At 41.3% G+C, this 25,918-nt stretch overlaps 1 protein-coding gene across 3 annotated transcripts in view; it reads right to left on the bottom strand.

Moving 5' to 3' along the window:
* Positions 1-25,918, bottom strand: part of RCAN2 (regulator of calcineurin 2) — a 251,254-nt gene that overhangs the window by 21,964 nt on the left and 203,372 nt on the right. For all 3 annotated transcript variants that reach the window (XM_014837503.3, XM_070514809.1, XM_014837505.3), the window contains one exon: positions 1,609-1,782. In XM_014837503.3, coding sequence (XP_014692989.1) covers positions 1,609-1,782 — 174 coding nt within the window. The remainder of the gene's footprint in view (positions 1-1,608; positions 1,783-25,918) is intronic.

The following is a 25,918-nucleotide window of genomic DNA, read 5'->3' as shown; positions in this document are numbered from 1 at the left end:
CTGGATATCCACATGCAAAAGAATGAAACTGGACCTTATCTTACACCATATACAAAATCAACTCATAATAGATTAAAGACAAACACAGGACTCAAAACTGTAAAACTCCTAGAAGAAAACATAGGGGAAAAGTTTCATGACATTGGTCTTGGCAATGATTTCATGGATATTACACCAAAACTATAGGCAACAAAGATAAAAATAAACAAGTGGGACTACATCAAACTAAAAAGCTTCCACACAGCAAAGGAAACAATCAACAGAGTGAAAAGGTAACCAATGGAATGGGAGAAAAGATGTGCAAACCATATATCCAAAAAGGAGTTAATCTACAAAATATATAAGGGACTCCTATAACTCAATAGTAAAAAGATTAACAACCTGATTCAAAAATGGGCTAAAGACTTGAGTAACCATTTCTACAAAGAATACATATAAACGGCCAACAGGTATATGAAAAAATGGTCAACATCACTAATCATCAGGGAAATGCCAATCAAAACCACAATGAGACATCACCTCACACCTGTCAGGATGGCTGTTATAAAAATAAAAGACAACAAGTGTTGACACGGAGATGGAGAAATTGGAAGCCTCGCACACTGTTGGTGGCAATGCAAACTGGTGCAGCTGCTATGGGAAACAGTATGGAGTTTCCTCAAAAAGTTAAGGACGGAACTACTATATGATCCAGCAATTCCACTTCTGGGTATTTATCCCAAATAACTGAAATCGGGATCTTGAGTAGATATTAGCACTCCTATGTTAACTGCAGCACTATTCACAATAGCTCAGATGTGGAAACAGCCTAAATGTCCATGACAGATGAATGGATAAAGAAACTGTGGTATATACATACAATGAAATACTATTCAGCCTAATAAAGAAGGAAAGTCTATGCTCTTGTCACTGTGCCATCTTTGTAGAGTCCAAAGGTAGAAACAATGCTTATGGACCAATAAGAGACAGATCAAGATATCTATTGATGAAGTGAGGACACTGAAGGAACACGATGGACACTGATTTTCTATCACTGTGGACTTTGTGAGCATTGCCAAGAATGACCAATGCCTTTTTGGAACAGCCAGAATTTATTTTGGGATGAAATAAAACACGAAATTGATTTCCAAATGTGTGTAACCTTTCCTCATGCATATGAATCACTGGAAGGGTATACAGTCCGCTAAAACTGTCATATGATTTAAGTTTTAATGACAACCCTGCCAGGAAAGTTAGGGCTAGTTGTGATTAGGACATCTACTAGCTGGCATTTATTGTGCCTTTCCCAAATGCTATGCACTTTAACACACATTATTCATTTAATCCTCCTAGCAACAGTGTGGGGTGTATACCATCATCCCCAATCTACAGATAAGCAAACTGAGCTTATGTAAGCTGCCGGGGTTAGAGGCCAGGCTGCCAGCCCTTAGAGCCTGCTTACTAAACCACAAGGCATCCCTACCTGGGAATCATAGTGTACGCTTATTTCTCAGGGACCTAATACAGACTACAAACCAACCTGAAAGTGGAAAGGGCTCCATTTGCATTTTAAAAAGGCAAAAAATAATGTAGGGCAAAAGGATTAACTCTGGTAAAGAATGACCTTACCTGCGCAAAGTAGAGTTTCAATTTTTTCCCTCTGAACTGGGTTTCGTGAAGCTCTATCCTGGCTCGGGCTGCAGATTTGGGATTGCTGAAGTTGATTCGGACACGTCTGAAACTCTTAAACAGCTGGAACGTCACGCAGTCATCGTAAGTCCGGAACAGTCCCTCAAACTTTTCCTGATAAAAACAAACACGGGAAAATCCACTGGTCACGTATTTTGTATGATGCCAGATCTGACAGACACAAAGACCTCAGTCAATAAATCAGCTGTTCCTAACAGAGCCCCAGAGCTCAGGGGCCAGAGTTTTCACTGGACCATCTGGGGCCCAAACTCTATAATGATAATAATAATGAGCAACCACCATTTACTTGGCTTGTCCTCTCTGCACAGGTTTGCTGGGGTTTGTAGTGGCAGTGGGTGACAGCTGGCTAAGAACTGGGCACTTGCTGGCCATCTCTATTTTTTTTTTCCAATTAGTGACACGACAAACATTTCAATTGCTAAGGGAACAGGATTCCAGACCAAATTGGTTGGAAGCAGACCCAGCACAGTGAAGCCTCCAGATGTACCCTAAGGCCACACAGTGACCTGAACAGAGCTGGCCGCAGCAGTCCTCGTCCTGCCTTTATAGCAAAGCTTCACTGGTTTTGATGTCCAGGTTTCCATCAGGCACACAGTAATATTTTGCTGTCCCCTGGCTGCCAGTTTCTTCCAGTTTGCTACCCAATAAACCCAATAAACCCCTCATTTTCTCAATAGTTAGTTCTCTTTGCAGCCACTCGTTTGAATAAAATTCCACAGCAGCAATCGCAAACTCTCTGGTCTCGGGACCTCGCTACACACTTAAAAATTATGAAGGATCCTAAAGAACTTTTGTTAATGTGGGCTTAATCTATCAATGTTTATTATACTAGAAACTAAAATGGAGACATTTTAAGATATTTACCTACAGATCCATTTAAAACTAACAATAATAAATCCATCCAATGTTAAAATCATCTTTTTATGAAAAACAACTGTTTTCCAAAACAAGAAAAAATTTAGTGAGAAGATGGACAGTGTTTTACATTTTTGCAAATCTCTTTAATTTCTGACTTAATAGAAGACATCTGGGATCTCACATGTGCTTCTGTATCCATTCTGTTTCACTATGCTGTTTTATCTGAGCGTACAAAGAAAAGCTGGCTTCACTCAAATACATAGTTGGAAAAGGGAGGAGTAATTTTATAGCTTCACAAATAATCGTGAATATTCTTCCTTGAATCATCATCAACACTTGACAAGTGGTAGCTTCTTAAAGTATATTACCATGTTGAATCTGAAGCCATAGTCAGATAACACTTCTTATTTGATTATATTAAAATCCATTTATCTATTTTGCACCTTTAATGGGTTTTTTACCCATGCATGACTGTGTAAGAGGGTACACTGGTCATTTGGAAAATACTGGTTCCCTGAGTTATGTAGCTTTCCCAAATGTTGACACATTTCATTACACAATATCAAACATCACATTCATTAATATTACCACCTGTCTTATCAAAAATCTGTAGAGATTCAAAAGCTGTCAGATTCATGTTGGTGAATACAAGTTTTCCAAAATTCTAATTTTTGCTTGAAAGCTCATTCTTTATCACTGGCAACAAACGCTGTCAGATATTTTCCTTGAAGTAACATATTCATTCATTCATTTCTGAGAAAATGACTGCCAAATATCTAAGTCTGTGTAACTAGGGTTTGTCCGTTAGCTGTGTTTTCAAGTAAAAGTGGTATTCTATGAAAAAAAATAAGTGCCTAGCTCAGCATAGAATAGCTCAGAACATTTCCTCAAGTCAAGGAAATTGTATTTGGTGTATTTTTGTACACATTGTATTTTGGTGTGCCACAGTGCTTTATGTGTATTTCTCATTTTATTATTCAAATTATTAAAAAGGCATGTGCCCAAGGATAAAGAGTTAATAAAATTAATAACTTTTACTGCTTCATCAAGAACTCTCTTTTTTTGAGCCTCCTGTCACTGTTTAATAAATTATAAGAACAATAAAGCAATCTCCCCTCTTATTTTTGTACCACTTGTAAAATGAAAGAGCCAGAGATTCCAGTAATTTCAATTAAACGAGTGACATCACCAAAATGGAGCTTCATCTGGCTATAGTGGTTGGGTTTACTCCACTGAGTCATAAAGGGGAAAACGAATGGTGCCTCTGGTAGAATATTTCCCCAAACCAAGCCTGTTGAGATCAAAGATCACTTTGACCCATATTTACTTGGCCAAGGCTCGACTGCATGGCCACAGCTCAGAGCAAAGAGGCTGGGAAAAAGAGCCTACCTGTGGAACTACTTGGGAAGAGCAGGCAAGTTTGGTAAATAAGACCACTGTTGACGTTTATACAGTGTGTACAATGCTGTTTTTGAACCAACAGCCAATTTTATTTTGCTTATACACATTTTACGCCAGAAAAATGTGATTCTAACTCTGATTTCATAAATTAAATCTAGAGATTTCACTTGAGGGCAGAGGGCACAGACGTCAATCAAGAAGGTTGACCTTTTGGAAAGGGTGCATCTGTTGAGCCCCATAGGAATGAAATAAAGGTGAAAAATGGACGAGACTATTGGCTTCTAAAAATAAGACTGCAATGAAGACATTTAGTAATATTTAGATATGTGTTAATGCTAGTGCCATCATTCAGTCGCTGGGAGACATTCTGACACATCCAGGGTGATCTGTATTGTTATTCACACAGCGTGCAGAGAGACTACAAGGGAATTAACTCCTTCCTGTGCTTTCAGACCTTTACACTGAAGGACACTCTTAAATAAAATTAGTATTTGCTTTCTTACTTTTTTCCCCCTTTTAACTGTGAGCGTGTGGCTGTGAAGAATACAAATACTACTAGGCAATTTAGTGCCACTGCATTGATTCCTACCAAAGTACCAGCAGTTTTAACCACTATTGCTTTCGCACCATGGGTGTAAATGTCCACACAGTGGAAAAGGGAAATAATGTCTTAGTATTGTTATGGAAATAGTTTTGACCTCCTGGGACATGGTCTTGGGAACTCCTAGGAGTTCGTAGGCCACCCTTTGAGGACTGCCATATTATAGGATCTCAGGAAAAGTAAAGATTTAGTCAGCTTGGGGTGAAGACAAGAGGTCTAGTGAGAATCTTAAGGGTACAACATAATGGAGGTCAAAGAAGAGCTATCATTCGAGGACGTGTGATGATAGCAATTGAGTGCTGTGGGGAAGTCAGATAGGATGAAGATGGTCTTGGCAAATGGGAGACCACTGCTGATCCTACTGAGAGCTATTTGGATAGATGTGGAGCTGAAACAGATTTTTATGGATTGAGGAGTGAACGACAGGGCAAAAGTTGGAGAGAGAGAGTTTGGCAGTGAGAAAGAGGGAGCTGGGATGGCAATTCCATGGGAAGTCAGGGTCACAAGAAGATTTTTGGTAATGTGAGAAAACACTTATTGCTTGAAGAAATGAAACTACTGACAATGGAGAGAGAAGAGACAGGAAAGAGGATGGGGGAAATGGATGGTAGAGACAAGAAAGACGGACTTCAGAAAGAGTTGTAGGCATTTCTTCCTGTGAGCGAGGAGATGACTAGGTGGATGAGTTTGGAAATGGAACAAGCAAAACTGAAGATGGCTGTCCCCTGAGGTCTCAGGGAAGTAGAAGGTGGGGTCCTCTGTTCAGAGCAGGGAAGGTGAAGGGAGACCAGAGGCTTGCAGAGCTGGAGGAAAATTTCTAACAGCTGCCGTGGTCAGAAGTAAAGAGAGTCAATGTGAATAAATCAAAAGACAGTGTTACAGGTTGAATTATGTCCCCGTAAAAGGATAAAGGATGTGTTGAAGTCCCCAGTACCTCAGACTATGACCTTATTTGGAAGTCGGGTCATTGAAGATGTAATTATTTAAGATGAGGTCATACTGGAATGAGGTAGGCCCCTAATCCAATATGACTATGGTCCTTATAAAAAGACAGCCACATGAAGACAGAGAGACATAGGGAGAATGCCATGTGAAAATGGAGGATTGGCGTGATGCATCTACAAGCCAAGGAATGCCAAAGATTGCCAACAAACTACCAGAAGCTAAGGAGAGAGAAGGAAAGATCCCCCTACAGACTTCAGAGGGACCATGGCGCTGCTTACGAGTTGATTTTGGTCTTCGAGACTTCAGAACTGTGAAACAATAAATTTCTGTTATTTCAAGCCACTCAGTTTATGGTACTTTCTTACAGCAGCCCTAGGAAATTAATACAGGCAGTCATACAGCACTAAGTGACTGACTGAACCTGTGGATGATCCAGTTTTAATAGAGTCACCCAATATAATTATGCCTTTTTTTCCCCCTGGAGAGCAATAAGTGGGTAGCTGGGTCATTCCAGGGTGGGGTGTGCAAGACAGGTGTGTGTACCCAGGTGTGTGGTGGAGAGAGGGTGGCACAAGAAGGAAGAGGGGTAATTTGAAAGTGTCGAAAGGGCTTGCAAATAGAAAACTGAGATGACTCACCATGAAAGCTTGTGAGAGAAAGCAGAGAAGCCAGGAGCATCATATAGATTGAAAGAATGGGGAGTGGTGAGAGTTTGAGGTTCTTGATGAGTCTGAATAATAAGTGTAGCAAGAGTGACGTAGTGGGAGAAGTAGATTAGTAAAAAATTGAGGACCCAGAAGAGAATTTTCTAATTTTTAGGTTTCAGAAGTTTTTCAGGATTAGATGCCCTAAGGCCCAACATATGATATGAATGAGGTTCTGATGTGTGATGAGGTGAAGGTGATGGGAGCAGAGACTAGAGACTAGGGAGGCTCTAGAGTGTTGGACCATTGCCACCTCAGGATGATGACAGGAAACACAGTTGAGGGGACAACCATGAATCAGAGATGAGCTGCATAAGAAATAGGAAGGAGTGACCCGGAGAGTCACAGGGTGTGGTGAGCAGAGACGGGAGGAAAACAGCACAACCGGAGGGCAGTGGCTTCATAGAGGAGTTCATCTAAGAAAAGTAGTGGAACAACAGTCTAGAAGCATCAGGGAAGAAATCAGGGGAGTTCTGAGCCTCGATCTTGGACCTGAGATGTGGAAAACTGGAGGATGATCTGCTTCCATGTGAGTGATGGCTACAGAATAAGGGTTGTCAAGAGCAATCTAGGATTCGATAAGGGGAAGATGCGGAGGAATGATTTTAGAGTACAAATTGAACTATAAGGAAAATTAACAAGGGAATCTAGAGAAGAAAATGAGAAAGATTAGGAGAGGGGTTGGTAGGAGAAGAATGAGCCAGGGACACAGAATGGGGCCGGATGAAGAAATGAACACAGAGAAGGATGCTGCGTAAGTGGAGGATATTTCAGAAACCAACACGCCTAGCATGGCAGATAAGATATATGTAATAAAGAAAACCAGAAAGGAAGGCTGAGACAGGTGCTCAGACCATAAAAGCCTGGGGTATTTGGGGTCCAAAGAGCAATTTGATTCTTTACTCTGATCAGTTTTTATCAGCTTCATTTTTCTCACTGCAAGGTACGCGTGCAGAAGTTCCAGGCAGTGTGCCTGGAAGTGGTGGAAGTGGTTGTTCACCAGAGAATGGAGAGCCAGGCCTAACTCAGGCCATATCTGAGATCAGATAATTCTATGGTTTCAAAAATGAACACTGAGATTTTAAATTTTCTACCTTTAAATGTATTTGCTTTTCCTGAGCTGTCTGGAAACGGAGAGACAGGAATAGGCGTACTGCTACAAACAGAAGCATATATTGCTGTCAGTGGAGAAGCTCCCTGCAGTTTTCCTGAAATCCTATTTCATCTGTGTTATAATTATTTGTTTATTTAAAAAAAGATGTAAAAAAAAAGATTCAAACATGGTTTATAAAGACATATAAGAATAAAATAAAATAGAAACTGAGTAGAGAAAAAGAGGAAACCAAGGGTAGAAACATAAATTAGGGCCAAGACGGAGGTCTGTTCAGAAAATCTAAAAAGCTTCTCATAGAGTTTTGAACGTTTGCCATGGGTGGACCAACAGTTGCCCTCTAATCTTTCTCAAAGCCAACCTGATAAAGTAATCCTCATCCGGTATGCTATTCTCAGGGTCGCTGGGGTAAAGATGAGCCTCGTCTTAAAACTAGGCAGGGGAATCTGTCCTGGGTCCTCGTAAGAAGCTACTGAGACGTGAAGAAGGCTGTCGTTGGCACGCATGGAACACAAACCAAGTAGCAGTTGATCCACTATAGTTCCAATCAAAATGAAAACAACTCTTATTTTTTCAAATCAATAGCCTTTAACAGCATCCTCAGTATTTAGGAAGTGCTAAATGTATTCCAATAATTGGTTGATGTAAAACCCTAAAGGTACTTTATAAAACATTAGAACATTAAAATATTATCTCCAATTTAACTCTCAACCAGACAGGATGCAGATAAACAATACTGTCTAATATATTATCTCATTGAATCCTCACTTTTCTGAACTGGCCCTTTGAGGGAGAGTTGGAGTTATTATTATTCTTGAGTAGCATAGAAGCAACTGAAAGCCAGAGAAGTTAATAAGCTCCACAAAGTCACACAACTAACTAGTTAGCAAAACCAGAACTAGTAAGCACAAGCTGTTTCTACTACATAAATATCAACGATAATATGTAAACGAGTGCAACGTCGTTAAAACAAGAAAACCAACTTTCCTTGTCAATCAGAGAACAGCGCATCCTTGAAGACGTGGCTGCTAGAGAAGTCCAATGGTACGCTATCTGCATTCCAAAAGATGCTGTAAGCCTTTATGTATTTTTCAATTTTCTCACTTATGATCCCTTTGGGTATAAATTATCTTAATAAGAAATTCAGCTTCTCTCAAAATCACAAGGCTCTCATCTGTCAGGTAATACTTCCCAGAAACTGCTGAAGAATGAAACAATTCATTTAGGTTTATCGCCTCTCCACGGATACCACTGACAAGTCCTGTGCAAATCCTACGTTTAAGGCTCATACCGGATTTTATACGCTGCTCAGGAGGGGCCCCTGTCAAAAGGCCTGTTAGTGTAAATCTTCCATGATGCAGACTCGTTATGAGAAAGGAAGAGCCAGGCCTGCGTATGGGGATTTTCACGTCTGGATTTTAACCTGTCAGGATTTCGTAGGCCAGGCAGACCTGTATTAAATCACACATTGTTCCATTTGTGGTCCTGATGTTGCCTAAATAAAAAATCATTATGAAAAGGAGGCTCTCAACCTGTCTTTACTGATAAAAGAAGCGGACAGACGTCGTGTCACACAATTGCTTTGAGAGAAGATAATTCATTGCTAAAGTCACAAAAGCCTTTATCCCTTCCCACTAGAATCCTTGTGAGAGGTCTAAAACTCATCTCAAAACTCTAAAAGGACCTCCTTTGTCCTAAAACTCCATGGATTCATCACACGCTTCTCTCAGCAGACTGCTTTCCATGGTCTGTGTTCGAGGCTCTTCTTTCACTCCCAGTAGCGGCCCTCCAGGCCAGTGTGGCTGGACAACATCGCTATGCGAGAGGACATTTTTACTTCTCAATAGTTAAGGAAGTCTCCCTTTCTCCGATTTCACTGAGTTGCCATCTATGCATTTAGAACTGGAAAAACAAAAACTGAAAAAACTCCTCCGAAGAGAAGCAAATGGACAGGGGCCATAAACTGGAATGATCTTTGAACAGGGGTGAATATAACTATTGTGGAGCCTGCAGCGTTTACAACTTAGGAAGCCTTCTTCAAGCAAAATAATATAAAATTAGGCACAAAGGCGGATTTTTCTGTTTTTTAGAATGAGAACAAAAAAATCATAAGAAATAACTTTTTAAAATTTTACAAAAAGTATATGACCATGTGAAATGTGTTGCCAGAGGCTTGGTAGAGACCTATGCAAATGAGGGCCCCTAAAGCTGAAGCTTCATTCTCTTCCCAGGAAATACGTCCAAGTGAATGACAAGTATACCGTGCTGTCACCAAGCAATCTGGAGTCCAGGTTTTCAGAGCAGCAAGGACACCTACAGTGCTTATATCACTCTCAGCTGATGAGGATCATTTCCCTAAATGTCTGAATCACCAGAATGAGAGCCAAGTAACTCAGATCTGCAAAGTTTCTGTCCACGTATCCCATTATAGATGGCTGAGTGTGTCCCCCCGCCCCCCGCACACACTGGAACCCATTTTGTAAATACCCAAGATGGAGGACTGAGGAGGAGGAGCAAGGAAGGGGGTTGTTTGGAACGTGTCCCAACAGCTGTTGAATAAGGGTGGTAAGTGTCAGATGAGTGGACCCAGAGAGGCACTGGTGGACCAAGGTGGCACTGTCTGCATGCCTAGGACCCTAGTTGGGTCTAACTCTGTGCACCCAATGCCTACCTTCTGGGGGAGGGAGACTCTCCCAGCACCTGAACCCAGGGCTTGTTCTGGAGGGTCACTCTGCCCTCACCAACGGCGCCCAAGGGGTGGGGAGCCCGGCTGTGCCAAGCAAGATACCATTTGTGGATGCTGGCGTGCTTCCTGCCCATCCCAAGACAGTTGAAAGGCCCCCAATGGGTCTCTGAATAGCTAGGGAGTAGTGGGGAGGAGCACCCCCACATTCACAGGGAGGGGGTGGACTAGGCAAACGCAAGACCTCTGAGAGAGTAGTTATGAGCACAGATCTCTGTTACATGCCACAAAACTGGACAGATGTGCAAGGTTATAAAAACAAAGGAAGGCTCTGACAGTCCTTTTATAGCTGCCATATTTCAGTTTACAGTATCAATGGCTGTTTTGGTGCAGGGCATTTCCTGAAGGCTAATGACAGCTTCATCCTTCTCTGGGCCATCAACTCCTCTCCTCTGATCATTTATCTGCAAGAACGCCAATGGCTGTCATCAGCCTTGATTAGAGATAGGCTCCAATAGCGCATGTTTAATTGATGAAACGCACAGCCTGCTTCACAGCTTACCCAACCTCGTAAGAGAACAGGCATTGCATTTTGAATTCATTTAAATGCTGATTTTTCTATTAGATATAGGTAAAGAGAAGCAGTCTAAAGCCAGGTTACAAGCAAGAACTCTAGAGCCACACTATCTAGTTCAAATCCTGGACCGAGGATTTATGCAACCTTAAGCAGTTTACTCACTTATTTGATGCGTCAGTTTTCTTATCCGTAAAATGGGGATTACAACAGGGTCTACCTCATAGGGGTGTCCTGAGCATTAAGTAAATTAGAATATTTAAATCATTTAGAAAGGTGCTGAGTACAGTGAGTGTGTTTGAGCTGTTATTATTATGAGTTCCAGATTGACAGATAAATGGTGTTTTGTTTATGGGTCTATATTTGGCCTGCTAGCTCTGGCTGTACAAATCTCCCTATCTATACATATGTCTATATCTATCTATATTTATATCCATACTTGTTACCTGTATCTAATCCTTAAAGATTGTAAAGGGCAATTATAGGAATGCTCGGAGTAATATCTCATATAACATTAAGTCTAATTATACTAACATGATTTTATTGATGTTATTATCGACTTAAAATGTAGAGCCCAAATTAACCATCAAGATTTCTTTCTTGGCTGTTAAGCTTTAAAAGTTCCTTTATGAAAACAGCGTGGTAAATTAAATAATTCTAAGGAGGAAATCAATCGGGTAATTGCCTTCAATCCTTCCCTTTGGAAATCCTGCACTATCACTGGGGGCTGGGACTCAGAGAGACAGTGAGAAAATGACAAAGATGCCAGACAGGACGCGCAGACACAGAAGAGATTCGTTAAGCCCCTCCCACCTGACTCCTTTCGCCTATCCCAACACTTCAGCTATCTTTTAGATGAACTCATCTCCAGGCCTCTATTCCCCATATTCAACTATTTCCTGAATGATTCCTTTGGGATATCCAACAGGTGCCTTGAAGTTAATGGCCCTAAAGCCAAATTCTTTGCCGGGGCCTCTAAATCTGCTGCCCCTCTACCTCAACGAATGGCCCCCATCTAGTCAGTGCCTCCAGCCGGGAAGCTACAGGTGCTCCTGATCTTCCCCCTCTGCCTCACCGCCCCGCGTCCCACCAGTCAACAAGCTGCGTGTTCTCTCAACCTTTCATTATCTGCTCTTCATCCTACCCCCAATTCCTTGGCTTGCCACAACTCTCCCTATCACAGCACTAGTCTCCCTAGCTCCAGTCTCGAATCAACCTTGAAAGTCTGCTGCAAGAGACGTCTTTCTCAAAGGCAAAATTCTGATTACGTAGCTCCTCTATAAAATCCTCCAGTGGCTTCACACAGCTTTTAGAATATGGCTTGGCTTAGCATTACAGGCCCTGTACAAAATGGCCGTCACTCGCCCCACTAATCACATATTCTCTCTTTTTCCTAATCCATCCCCTACACACCAGACAAATTTCCACTTACAGGTTCCCAAAGCAAGTTATTCGATATCTCCAAGTCTCCTCTCACTTGCTCTCTCTTCCGCCAATGACATCCCTGTCCTTCAGATGAGTTCTTTTTTCTCTGTATTCATTTTCCAGTTTTAATGAGATATAAACAACGTATAACATTGTGTAAGTTTAAAGTGTACAACATAATGATGTCATTTTTGTATATGTTGTGAAATGATTACCATAATACCTTGAGTTAACACCTATCACCTCACATAGTTACAAGTTTGTTTTCTTTTGATGAGGACTTTCTAGATCGACTCCCTTAGCAATATCCAGTACACTCTTGTGCACTATTGTCACCGTGCTGTACATTACATCCCCATCAGATAACTTTTGATTGTCTCTCAAGTGTTAGCTTAGGTCTCACATCTAAGAAATCCTTCCTAATCCCACGGAGCTTTAGACATCCTTCCACTGTGCTCTCATAAGAGAGTTATCTAGTTAGCGAGGGTAACTGCTCCTTCATTAACTAGATCATAAGAACTTCAAAGGCAGGAAAGGTGTCATTTTTGTCCTTTTGTCCTTTGCTCATGTATTCATTGTTGAGTGTCAACTGTGTACCATGTAGGATGCCTGCACTACAGGAAGGGTTCACATGGTAATGAAACAAACAAGGCAATGTGGCTAGAACAGTCCTCGCTCCTCCCCCAAGCTACCTTTTGGTGAATTTTTTCTGCTCTTCAAAGCTACCTTTTAATAAAATTAACAAATATATACTGAACACGTGGACTAAGAGCCTCCATATTAAGATATCATAGAGAAGCCAAAATCAAATTGTACACATTTCTTCCTTGGTTTCTTTCTTGATCCCTTCCCCTGACATACCCTTCCTCTATCTGTTTAACCTCTGCTTCCTTGATTATTTAAAACAATCTGAATATCTTTTCAAAATAATGTGTCATCAAAGGATGTGTGTGTGTGTGTGTGTGTGTGTGTGTGTGTGTGTGTGTGTAGGGGAGGTCAAGAAAGGCTTCAGGGAAGAAATGGTAAGTGAAAGATGAATAGAATTTTGATGTGTGGAAATGAGTGGTGGTGTGAGACTTTAGAAGAAGCTTTTTGCTCCAGGCAAGAGAGCAGCATTATCTATATATTCCTATTTATCTTATGTCACCGCTAAGAAAAGATATTTTGGGGCACTGAGGAAGAAGAGAACAAAAATAATAGCTGGCCCTAAGCCAATTTTCCTAGGCGTGGCCTTGTGGCACACACAACTGATGTTAAATAAACGCTTAGAGAATTGTAGGAAATATAAAACAAATGAGATTTCAGATTTTATTATTTTAAGGGTCAGCTCTTAACCATGTTTTTTGCAACATTTATTTTCCTAGCAATATGCCCCACTGCATCCATTTCATTTGAATTCTAAACTATGGCTCGTGGACCTGCTGATGCAGACAGGACAAACTGCTCACCAGTTGGGAGACCAATTTAGGAAGCTACCCCTTTCTGGAATGCCACGCAGCAATGTAGTTGAAAGAGGTAGGAAAGCTACTTCTAAACACAAGTAGTGTTCTATCTTCTCAACATTGAAGTGAAGCCTCTGTCTTAATACTGGGCTGTCAATAATTGATGAGGACATTTTTAGTATGTTTAATGTTAAATTAAAGGGCTAAATCCTAAATATGTTCCATATCACATCCTTCTGAAGATAGGCAATTTAAAATTTAATACATTCATTTTGCATTTGGAACACAATCAAAGCAAGCCTTTCAAAGGCAGCATGGTATCCTTAACTTATTTTTCCCATGAAATTGAAACAGCATTTGCATTCTTTTGAGATGCAGATGTGAGCAACTTTTTACCACTCAATTCTTAAATCTAGAAAGTGCACAGTTTGTTATCCTCCCAATGTTCTTTCCTACTGTTCCTTTTCCTGCTCTCAATTACACATTTTCCATTTTATTTAGGTTTTGTTCTCTCTGTCCTTTATGTAATGACATAAAAAGAATACATGTTAACGATAAAACCCTTATATAAAATTAAATCTTTTGGGGCTGGCCCCGTGGCCAAGTGGTTAAGTTCACGTGCTCCGGTCCGGTGGCCCAGGGTTTCGCTGGTTCAGATCCTGGGTGGGGACATGGCACCGCTCATCAGGCCACGTTGAGGCGGCATCCCACATGCCACAACTAGAAGGACCTACAACTAAAATATACAACTATGTACTGGGTGGATTTGGGGAGAAAAAGCAGAAAAAAAATTAAATCCCTCGTTCAAATTCCTTGAGATTCGAAACTAAAATGATTGTTTCAAACCACTACAAATTTGGGACATAAGATCCGTAAAAGAAAGCCTTTCCAACTGAAACATGACAGTCAACGCCTATTGTGGCCAAAGTGGATTTACTAATAAAAACAAAAGCAGCTCGACAGCCGTAGCTCACACTGAGCATAATTTTGGGTTGCAGTCTGGCACAGTGGTTAAATTTTCACTTGCACATTTATGAGACAGCAAGTAAGCAGCGCAGGTAGGACTAATAATGGCTAAGGTTCGAATGCTCCCAATGTGCCAACCCCTCTCCAAGCTCCTCACATAAGACAACACGTCTCATTCTCACAATAAGCTTAGGAGGCAGATGAAGAAATGGGTTGAAAGAGATACAACAATTTGCCTAATGTGGCCAACTAGGCAGTGGCAATGCAGATCTCATCCCAGAGAGTCTGGTACCTGGAGTTACAGTCGTAACCTCCGGGCTACTCCACCTGCGGAGAGAAAAGCTGGGTTGATATGGCTTCATCGCTGTTGCTGCGTCTCAGCCAATGAGATGGACGCATCTTTTTTTGTCTTTAGGCCATTTTGCTCATGCCCATCTCACAGACCAGCAGCAGTGTGAAGAATTCTGGTGTAATCCTAGGAGAAATGGTTGGAACCCGAAAAGAAGCTTCTCCTATCAAAATGATGAGAGCTCCCCACAGGCAGTTCAGACTAGAAGCATCTGCAAATAGTATCATAGTCATAAACTATGTTTCTTCCACAATATACACATTCCTCTGTGTGTATGTTATGCACAAAAGTTCAGAATTGTTGAATATAAGCCTGCTTCCCGGCCAAAACCATTGCCAGCCAAGAAGGATGATTTGACTGAGAATTCCCTTCTCTCCGTGTGATAGAAAGTTAGAGGAGAAGCAGGAAAGCTGGAACTTGTCAGTGTCCCCTATAATTAGGATCTCTATATGGTGTATTGTCAAAGCCAGGACACTTTGAAGGGGAGAGCGCTATTGATTATGCTGTGACCTCAGGACTGTCCTGGGCACACTGGATATGTGGTCACCAATTGGCTGATCCCCAGAATCAGTAATTCCAAAACTATTGTCCTTAGCTCTCTAGACAGACGTGACAATCCTCCTGATAGGCGGATCCTGTTCGAACATGCAAGCCTTCTCGGCAGTTCTTAGCAGCAAATCACGCACATTCCGTAGACTTTCTTTCTACTAAGGGCTACTTATTTGTAACCTAATGAGAGAGTTACAGAACAAATTTTTGAGTTACTAAAATCCATAAATGAGTTTATAAAAGGATTCTAGTTAGGTATTTAACTAAAAAATCCGGCTGCTGCACAGCTCTTGGTACTATCGCCCATGAGCAAATGCAGAGTTGGAATTCCTGCACCTCTCAGCAATAATAATAATCACTAGCACTTACCAGACCTTCCCACGTGCAGACACTGTTGCAAGTGCTGTACGTCATCCTCACAGTCCAATCTATGGACCACAGACCAGCAGCAGCCCCTGGGGGTTGTCAAGTAAGCATTCTCTCTGGCCCTAAGCCCTTAGACCTACCGATTCACAATCTGCATGTCAACAAGAGCCCCAGACGATCAGTATCTCATTTAAGTTTGAGAAGGACCAGATGAGAAGACATAAGTTGGACCATTTGAGACTTAAGGGCTTCCTGACTTAGTGACTAAACTGATGTATGTAATTATGCTTTTGGGAATTACCAGTGCTGTCCCCGGGTGGTAGTGGTTTTCAATTCTTTGCACTAATTAATACATTTGTAGAGTTATGGTTAGCAATTACTCCTGTTGATTGCTTTGTTCTTACAATCACTACAATGTTTTTTACTTTGATTACTATCTTGTTCTTTGCAAGTTCTTTGTTTTCACTGGGTTCTTTTCCCACTAGAAAGAGAGAACCCATCCGGTAGGTGGGGCACTGTGTCAGAGGTTGCCACGAACAAGTGAAGAAGAGAACCTAAAGAGATTTTCAAATGCTACAAGCTCTGGCCTCAGGCGATCAACAGTGTGAACCCCAGTCTGCCTGTGGAGAATTTATTTCTGTTGTGTGTTGCTTACTCAGTACCCTTGGGACCAAGCGCACATCCATATAAATGAAACCATTCTCAGCTTTGCAACATGAATGTGAGCATCAGACCTCCTTATCTTACTCTGTTTTAATGACTTGTCCCAAAGGTTCTCAGTGATCAAGTTTTCTCTCCAACATCACTTTAACCTCTGTTTTTAGAAGGGACAGTAAAGGTAACTTATTCCAACCTCTTTACTGCAAAGTGGAAAGATACAGAGCAGTGAGGCGACATGCGCAAGGCCTCATCGTTAGGGGCAAAAATGCACCAGAACTTAGGACTTGAATGTACAGACACGACAAGACCTAAAGACACTATAGCAACATGTAAAATCAAGGATCTCCTCTAATATATTTTTGACCACGTGAATGATGCAAGGTTTTGAATAATCCAAAGCCATTCAGAGATGTAGTACTGGAAATCATATATTCTCTGAAAAAAACAGGTCTGCAATGATAAGCGTTTTGAAAGCCTCAAATGTAAGTTTCATTCCAATTTTACATTTTACAAAATCGGGGCCAAAAGAGGCTAAGTGATTCATTCAAGGTTATCGACAAGTGATGGTCATACCAGGCTTCTCCACATCCAGCTGCCAGGTTCTAGCTAAGAACTTTGTTGTAACTTGAAAGAATTCTTGTTGTTTTCTTTAGAGAATAACATGGTCATGGTAGGACACTTGGAGAAATATGCACAAATACAAAGGATACAACGACCCCATCCAATAAAGATAATCACTGTTAACATTCTTATTCAATAAGAGCATTACATTTACCAACTTTGAAATAAAGATTTAAAGAAAAATAGCAAATTGTTGCCTTTCAGAAAAAGATTTCTTCAAAACAAGAAATATTATTCTCCTAAAGGAGTCTTCTAAAGTTTTGATAAAAAGTCTTAAGAAAAATGGGTTTATGTTTCTGAATATAAAATTGAAGTCACCTGTCTCATGAATATCAGAAGATAATGCTGATATCTAAGAAAAATTTTAAACTTTTATTATCGAACTTAAAAAAGAACCTAAGCCTCCTTAAGAAAAAATCATAGAAAAGGGCAAATTTATAAAATATCATATAAAAATAATAAAAGTACTGGTTGGACAAAAAAATAGCAGCACAGGGAAATAACTGCAGGAGTGGGTATGTACAATAAGCATAAAATAAATTGACCGGAACTACTCATGACACTCCTTGTTCTCCTGATTCTTAAATTTCTTGACCTGCGGGGGTTTGGATTTGTCATTTCAGAGAACACTATTTCTTTCACTTTATCAATGGCACAGATTTTCACTTGTTTCATTATAGAATCGTGTCTGTCTCATTTTTTCTTCCTAGAACTTCTAAATGCCTTTCTATTTTTATTGAAGAGAAGAGACATAAGCCTTTATTTCATTAGTAATGCCACAAAATTGTACTTCCAGGTTTCTAATTATATAATTTGCACTATATCAAATGTCGTCTTTAAGTCATTTTATCATCGAATCCTCTGAATTGCTGGCCCACTTTCAGCTGATTAAGTTTTAGGCCTGTCGGACAATGGTCAAAACCAGATTTCTTTTCATCTCAGTCTTGGGCTGTTTCGACTGTTTTATGTGTGTTCCTCTTTCTTGGAGTGCTATTTTCTGTCATGTGGGGAAACATCTGAGGACTCCCCCCTCTTCCCCAAAGGTGACAGGTGGTGAGCATTCTGAGTCATTGCATGGTGAAATCTGTATAGATTGGGCCATCACATTAGACTGATAGCCCCAACAAAGGCCTCAGCAGATCCAGGGGCAGCAAGTGGGGAAGGAGAGGCCCCTCAGAGGCTTCCCCAATTCAGGACCTTGCATCCCTCGGAACAGTCCTCGGATGAGAGCTCTTCCTAGCGAAGGGGCGTGGCCTTGGCGGCGTGACTCCCCCCTCTCCTTGGCTGAGGCCTGTCTTTCTCGGACACAGAAGCTGGGAGGAGTCAAGTGAATGTAGGAGCCCAGGACTAGGGTGCCTGTCCTCTGGGGCGGTGCAGAGCCCGCTGTGGGCAGAGCCGCCTGGAGTCATTTGGAAAGCTGTCTGGCCTCAAGTTCTGTCCGGCTCAGCTCCGCTCTTCCCTGCAGCCCCACAACCCTCGGGGAGCCACAGACGGCTGATTCTGCACTTTCTTTAATCATTGCCTACTCACAGGTTCAGCCTGGAGGCAAATGCTGAGGCTGAGAGTGTGACTGTCCAGGGGCCCCGAGGTGGCAGCCCTGTGGAACCCGTGCTGTTTCCCCCCGTGAGTCAGTGTAATCCTCAGTGAGCCGGGCACTCCCTGGGGGTCTGAGACAGCAGCAGCCGTCCATGCAGCAGCCTGGTTCTGCCCCAGGATCCTGTCTGCCTGCTATCTTCCAGAAAGCTTTCTGATCCGCTTACGGCACTTTCCCCTGGTTCCAACGCCACCGATTGCTGCCGCTTATTATATTTTGTTCCTGCTGTTTCCAAGAGATTTCGGTAAAGACAAGCCTTAAACACTTTCTAGGCCTGCTACGTTGAGCCAGAAGCGCACCAGGGACTTCTTGTCAAGATTATATTAGATTGAACCTCATGAAACTGCATTTGATGGAGGTTAAAAATCTTCGAATATTGGCAATTTCATGTGGTTCAATCTAACAGTAAGTCCACAGCGCAGTGAATAAACCAGATAAACCAAAAAATGCCTTCCATAACTCCCTTTAGAGAAATAACATTTATCAACTTTTCTTTTCTTTTTTTTTGAGGAAGATTAGCCCTGAGCTAACTGCTGCCAATCCTCCTCTTTTTTCTGAGGAAGACTGGCCCTGAGCTAACATCTGTGCCCATCTTCCTCTACCTTATATTTGGGATGCCTACCACAGCATGGCTTGACAAGTAGTGTGTAGGTCTGCACCCAGGATCCAAACTGGTGTACCCTGGGCTGCTGAAGTGGAACGTGTGAACTTAACTGCTGCGCCACTGGGCCGGCCCCTTAATCAACTTTTTAAAAAAGTATGTCTTAAAATTTTTTATTCAATTTATTTAAACTAAAAAAAACCAAAACAGGTCACCCACTTCTCCCATCCCTAACCCTTGCCTCTTGCAACCAATAATCTGTTCTCTGTATCTATGAGCTTAGTTTTTCTTTTCTTTTTTTAGATTCTCCACATAAGATAGATCATACGGTATTTGTCTTTCTCTCTCTGCTTATTTCACTTAGCATCATGTCCTTGAGATCCATCCATGTTGTCGCAAATGGCAAGATTTCATTCTTTTCTATGGCTGAGGAATATTCCATTGTATATACTTATATATATATATACACACCACAGTTCTTTACCATTCTTTTTTTCGATTTTTTTGGTGAGGAAGTTTGGCCCTGAGCTAACATTTGTTGTCAATCTTCCTCTTTTTGCTTGAGGAAGATGGCCCCTGAGCTAACATCTGTGCCAATCTTCCTCTCCTTTGTGTATGGGATACTGCCACAGCATGGCTCGATGAGTGGTGTGTAGGTCCATGCCCAGGATCCAAACCTGTGAACCCTAGGTCACTGAAGCGGAGCACGTGACCTTAACCACTACACCACCAGGCCAGCCACTCTTTACCCTTCTTTATTCTACTATGAGGGATAGAGTATCCTTGATTGGAAATTTGGAAAATTTTTCAAAATTAAAATTAAAAAAAATAAAAATGGTATCCTTTTCAAAATTCACGCATTCTTCAATTCCAAAGAAGGGAACTTATAATTTAGTTCCAATGCAATGTCAAACACCGTGCTGGGCATTTTCTTCCCTGATATTTCGTTTAATTCTATGACGTTGATGTCATGTAGGCATTCTAACTGGTTTACGGTGACAACATCAGTGTCTGTGGAGGAGATCTTAAGTCAAACCAGGAATGGACTGACTCAGATGCACAGGTGCTGTGGGCACATGTTGGGAGAAATGGCTGTGCATGAGTGTGGGAACTAGTGGAGCCATGAAAACAGCTGTCTCCTTGGGTGCCCAGGCCTATAGTGGCACAGGGTGAACAAACCTGTCTGGTTCCCTCCTGCCCCCTGAAAAGCTACTCCCCACCGGCGAGGGCAGTGTGCACCCTGTCCATGAAAAAAGCCCCCTTGCTTTCAAGGATGTGCTGCTAAGAAGAGGATTCCTCAGCAGCCTGAGCTGACTTTTCCATCCATCACTTGAGGTGAGAGTCACCGGAAGTGATCCTCTGGACAAGTGAGTTTTGGACGCATCAGAGGAGGAGGACTCCAAGAAGAAAGAAAAGCGTTCTCACAAGAGGCAGCACAAAGGTGCAGAGTCTTGAATTTGAAGGAATATGGCCCCATTTTGTGTCAAGCAGATGAATCCAAATACGATGGCCACATCACTATATATAAAGAAGGAACCTGTTCCCAGAGAATACAAAGTGGAGTCAAAGTGGATAAGGCAAGTGTCGGTAGTGTTTATCAGGATGCTCTGGAGGAGAGAGGCACTAGCTCTGAGGGCCATAAGGATGCTGGGACTTTCCTGAGGGTCAATGTGCCTCACTGTGATCTGGGGCACTATTAAAAGCCATTCAGTTTCCTCTGCTTTGTACCATGCTCACCAAGTGATCCTCTGATGGCTGATGCCTGCTGAGGAATTCCCCTGGGCTCTCTGAGGTTGCAGAGGGCATCGTAGGTGGGCTCTGGAATCACTCTGAGCTTCATCTCACCAGTGATGTGAACTGACTAGCTGTGTGTGGTGGGCTGCCTTCTCAGGCAGCTCCCAGTGATCCTCACATCCTGGCATTTTTGAGGGTGGGCTGGAGGTAGGGGTTGCTTTAAGGACCCAGAATATGGCAAAGGTGATGGGATGTCTCTTCTGAGATTAATTTACAAAAAACTGTGACTTTCATCTTATTCTCTCTCTCTAGCTCTTCTCACTGCCTTGCCCTGATGAAGCAAGCTGCCATGTTGTGAGCCACTCTCTGGAGAGCCCTACATGGCAGGGAACTGAGGGTGACCTCCAGCCAACAACCAGAGACTAACTGAGGTCCTCAGTCCAACAGCCCACGAGGAACTGAATCCTGGCAACAACTACTAAGTGAGCTTAGAAGTGTTTCCTTCCCTAGTCAAACCTTCAGATGAGAATGGAGGGCCAACATTGTGAACGCAGCCTGGTGAGAGTCTCTGAGCCAGAGGACCCTGTTAAGTCCTGCTTGGATTGCTGACTCCTACACACTATGACCTAAGTTTTTAGGTAATTTGCTACTGTATCTGCCAAGATTCTCCAGAGAAACAGAACCAACAGGATGTGTGTGTGTGTGTGTGTTTACAGATACAGAAGTATATGCATATATGTATGCATATGGAGAGAGAGAAAGAAATTTATTTTAAGGAATTGGCCCATGTCATTATGAAGGCTTTGTGAATCTGAAATCTGAAGGGCAGGCCAGCAGGCTGGAAGCTCAGGCAAGAGTTGTAGTTTGAGAGCAAAGGCAGTCTGCTGGCAGAATTCCTTCTTTGTCAGAGGCAGTCAGTTTTTGTTCTATTAAGACCTTCAATTGATTGAATGAGACCTACCCACATGATAAAGGTAATCCACTTTACTCCAAGTCCACCAGTCTAAATGTTAATCTCATCCAAAATACATCTTCACAGAAATATCCAGAGTAATGTTTGACTAAATATTTGGGCACCATGGCCCAGTCAAGCTGACCTACAAAATTAGCCATCACAGCTACGTAGCCTTTGATAACAAATATACTTTGTGGACTAGGGCCAGTACTTAATCCCACTAAGCTTCCATTCCTGCATCTCTATCACAACAATCATGAAGGTTATTGCAAAAACTAGTTGATAAGACACTTGCAAAGCGCTTGGCACATGGTCGGTAAACGTTGGTTTCTTCCTCTTGGTCCTGCTCACTTTCACCCATGTAGTGGTGGCAGGGATAACCTGGATAATATTCGTGATGATTCTGGGAAGGGCAAAGAAATCCACTTCATGGTGAATTAGCTCATTGGGCTCTGATTTGTACCCTAGCCTCTTTTAAGGTTTGATTATTATTTCCTTATCTCTGAAAAACTGGTCAACGTCATGTATCCCACTTTAATGAACAACAACGTAGGGGACCCAGCTCTACCCTGTGGTGACCGAGCCAAGGTAACACCAGCCCTTAACACCTTTCAGGCATAGGCTTCATATCATTGAAACTGTCGTGGAGATCCCTTTTTACAGGTGAAAACAGTTTTAGAGAAGTTAAGGATCTTGCCAAAAGCCTCTTAGCTGGCGACAGCGCAGCTGGGGTTTTAACACCAATGGCTGTCTCTAAGGCCTGTGCCCTTCCCAACACAGCAGGACTTTTTCAAGCATTTACAAAGTGCTGTCCATTGTTATCCAAAATAGCTGATACTGCTAAAAAGATGGATGTAGCAAAATGTTGACATCCTAATGATCATCTAAAGCTTCAAAAAGAAATTAATGCAGGTTATACCCTTTACAAAGTCTCTCTCAACTTCCAGCCTGGTGAAACTTTCACACCCTCCTTGGATTTTTTTTATTGAGGTTCTTTTTTCTTTTCTCCAGCTTTACTAAAATATTATTGACATATACCATTGTGTAAGTTTAAGGCGTACAGTAAAATGATTTGATATATGTATATACTGCAAAATGATTACCATATCTAATCCAACCATCAACTAACTACCATAAGGTTAGTTAACAGAGTCATCACCTCATACAGTTACCATTTTTTTTTTGGTGGTGAGAACTTTTAAGATCTACTCTCTTAGCAACTTTCAAATACACGATATAATATTAACTATAGTTACCACGCTGCACATTACCTCCCCAGAACTTATTCATCTTATAACTGGAAGTTTGTACCCTTTGACCAGTATCTCCCCATTTCACGCTCTGCCTTTGTCTTGGCAATCACCAATCTGTTCTTTGTTTTTATGTTTTTTTTTTTTTAGATTTCACATAAAGTGAGATCATACAGTGTTTGTTTTTCTCTATCTGACTTATTTCACTTAGCTTAATGCCTTGAAGGTTCATCCATGTTCTGTCATACGGCAGGATTCCCTTCTTTTTAATGGCTGAATAATATTCCATTGAGTACATAGACCACATCCTCTTTATCCGTTCATCCATTTATGGACACTTAGGTTGTTTCCATGCCTTGGCTATTGTGAATAATGTTGCCATGAACATGGGAATGCAGATAGCTCTTTGAGATACTGATTTTGTTTCCTTCGGATAAATACTCAGAAGTGGAATTGCTGGATCATATGGTATTTCTATTTTTAATTTTGGGAGGAACCTCCACACAGCTTTTCATAGTGGCTGCACCAGTTTCCATCTTACCCTCTTATGAAACTACAGTATTAGCCCCTTGAAATAAGGAACAATGACTTACCCCTAGGTCAGGCGGTATGTTTATAAAAGTTTATTTTACTGTGCTTCACAACTTGCATATATGTGACGTAAATATTTTTATGTATATTAAATATCACTAATAGATTACACGAAGAAGGAAACAATTCAAAGAAGATATATCTAAATGTTAAAATGCTTTTCTGTTATGAAACTGTGTTAATATTCTCTATCTTTTTTGGTATATTTTTTCAATTTCTCTCTAAGTATATAATGTTTCTGTTATTAGAAAAAAACATAAATGTTGTTGAGTAAAACAAGACTTTTTGAATTAAAATAATATTTTCATCCTGTATCATTCCAGAAAGAATGACTTCCATAAGTTTATTCCAGATCAGTAGATGCTCCTCTAAAAGTATAGTGTCTTTCTTTTTTGTTTTGGTCCTGAGTTCAGCTTTTCTAAGTTTCAAATGGAGGTCCCCTGGTGTGGCTACACTAAGATGTTATGAATAAGGGCTACATTCACCCTATGCAGGCCCTCCTAGGTGAGCATCTTCCGTGGTAGCATTTTTTATTTGAGTTTAAGGGTGCCTAATGTTTTCAAATGTTCTAAAATATTTTATGTCCTGCCTCAGGCCCCTGTAGGCCTTGGCTGTGCTTCTCTCATGGAATGGCAACCAGAGCTGGTTATCATTTATTTCAGGAGCTGATGTTCCAAAATGTTGGATGTGGGCAGTTCATGCTGACTCTGTCTTGTCAGTGCCCTTCCTGATGGCACCAATGTTATGTTATCTTTTTGGCTACCGAAGCAGTTGGACCAATAGAGGGGGTGGAATTCAGAATTTCTCTGCTCTCTTTCATCCATGAGAACACGTCTCATGTACTACTACTGATGATGATGATAACCCAACAGCAGGTGTTTGTATTACACTTCAGGGTTTACACACTGCTTTTACACACACTCTGTATCTTTTACATAAATCATATCATTAATATGATTTATCATACCCTCTGAGGTATGCAGGGGAAGCATTATTACTATGACCATTTTTCAGATAAAAAAAGTAAGTCTTAGGGGCTTAAGTGATTTTCCTTTACTGAAGTTAATCTCTTCATTCTAGTTAGAATAACTAAAAGTTATTATTATATTTCTTTGATTACATAAAAAATCTATTTGTGCAGGATTTTATAAAAGCATGGATTTTATACACAAGCAGATGTAAACGGGATCATAAGTATCTCGTAAACATTCTGCACTCCATCTATGGCGCAGAAAAGATATTAATCAACATGGACTTAGCTGAATGGCTGTGTCCGTCTATGGCATGGCATTTTCTCTAAGTAGAATTGTGGCTGTGTGCTAATCATGATCATCGCCTCTTTAAAGAGCTGAAAAAAATATGGCAAAAGATTAAAAAAAATGATTTGTGTGTTTCTTTTGTGAACAAGCTTAGTCACTGCATTTGGTTCTTAGGGCAAAGCTGGTTTGTAGTCAGCTCTGTGAATGGCTGGATGCATAAACTGCTGATAAAGATGATGATGAGAGTTTTGGCTGAATGGGACCCAGCATGGAGGTTTCCTGTGGATCACGCAGCAAGCAAGATCTGAAGCGTGATTATTTTATCATCTACTTTTCAGCAGCATTTTAGTTGCCTTCCTGTTTGTGATTCAAAGATTAACACAGAGCTTAGTTCAGAGAAGGTGTTGAATCTGCAACCATTTGAAAACACAAAGCGTTTGCTGACCTTCTGTTTTTGGAATGTTGGTTGTATTTGTTGAAGAATGTATTAATCGATGGTTTCTTTCTTTGAATCCCATTACACTGTTTAGGTAGCTAAAGGTGGGTCATCTACTCCCTCAACTGTGGAAGCTGAAAACAAAGGGATCACATTCTCAGCTTTTGCATTCAAAAGCTGAGGTCCAACTGCTCATAAAAAATATTTAGAAGAATATTTGCAGTCAGTTGTTCCTATCAAATAAGACAAAAATTCTCTAGACTAGAGAGAGAGAGTTGGAGACAAAAGCAATACAGTTATATGTCGGTATGTGTCTGAGTAGGGACCCTACGTCCCCCCAATCCTGGTCAAAACCTCCAAGAGTTGGGTTAAATTCTGGGATCTCCAAGGAAGCTTGGAGATGTGAGAATAAATATCTTCTGGACCTCACTTCCTGGGTGGGGGAAGGGTGTCTAGGAAAGTAGTAAGTTCTGAGCCCCTCTGCCCCCAAACCCTAGTTCGTACAAGAACAATAGAGTGGACATGTTTGTATGGCATGTCCAGGCAGAGAGGGC

This window comes from Equus asinus, chromosome 8 (assembly GCF_041296235.1).
Source record: "Equus asinus isolate D_3611 breed Donkey chromosome 8, EquAss-T2T_v2, whole genome shotgun sequence".
Taxonomy (NCBI): Eukaryota; Metazoa; Chordata; class Mammalia; order Perissodactyla; family Equidae; genus Equus; species Equus asinus.
This window is presented reverse-complemented; position numbering and strand designations above follow the sequence as displayed.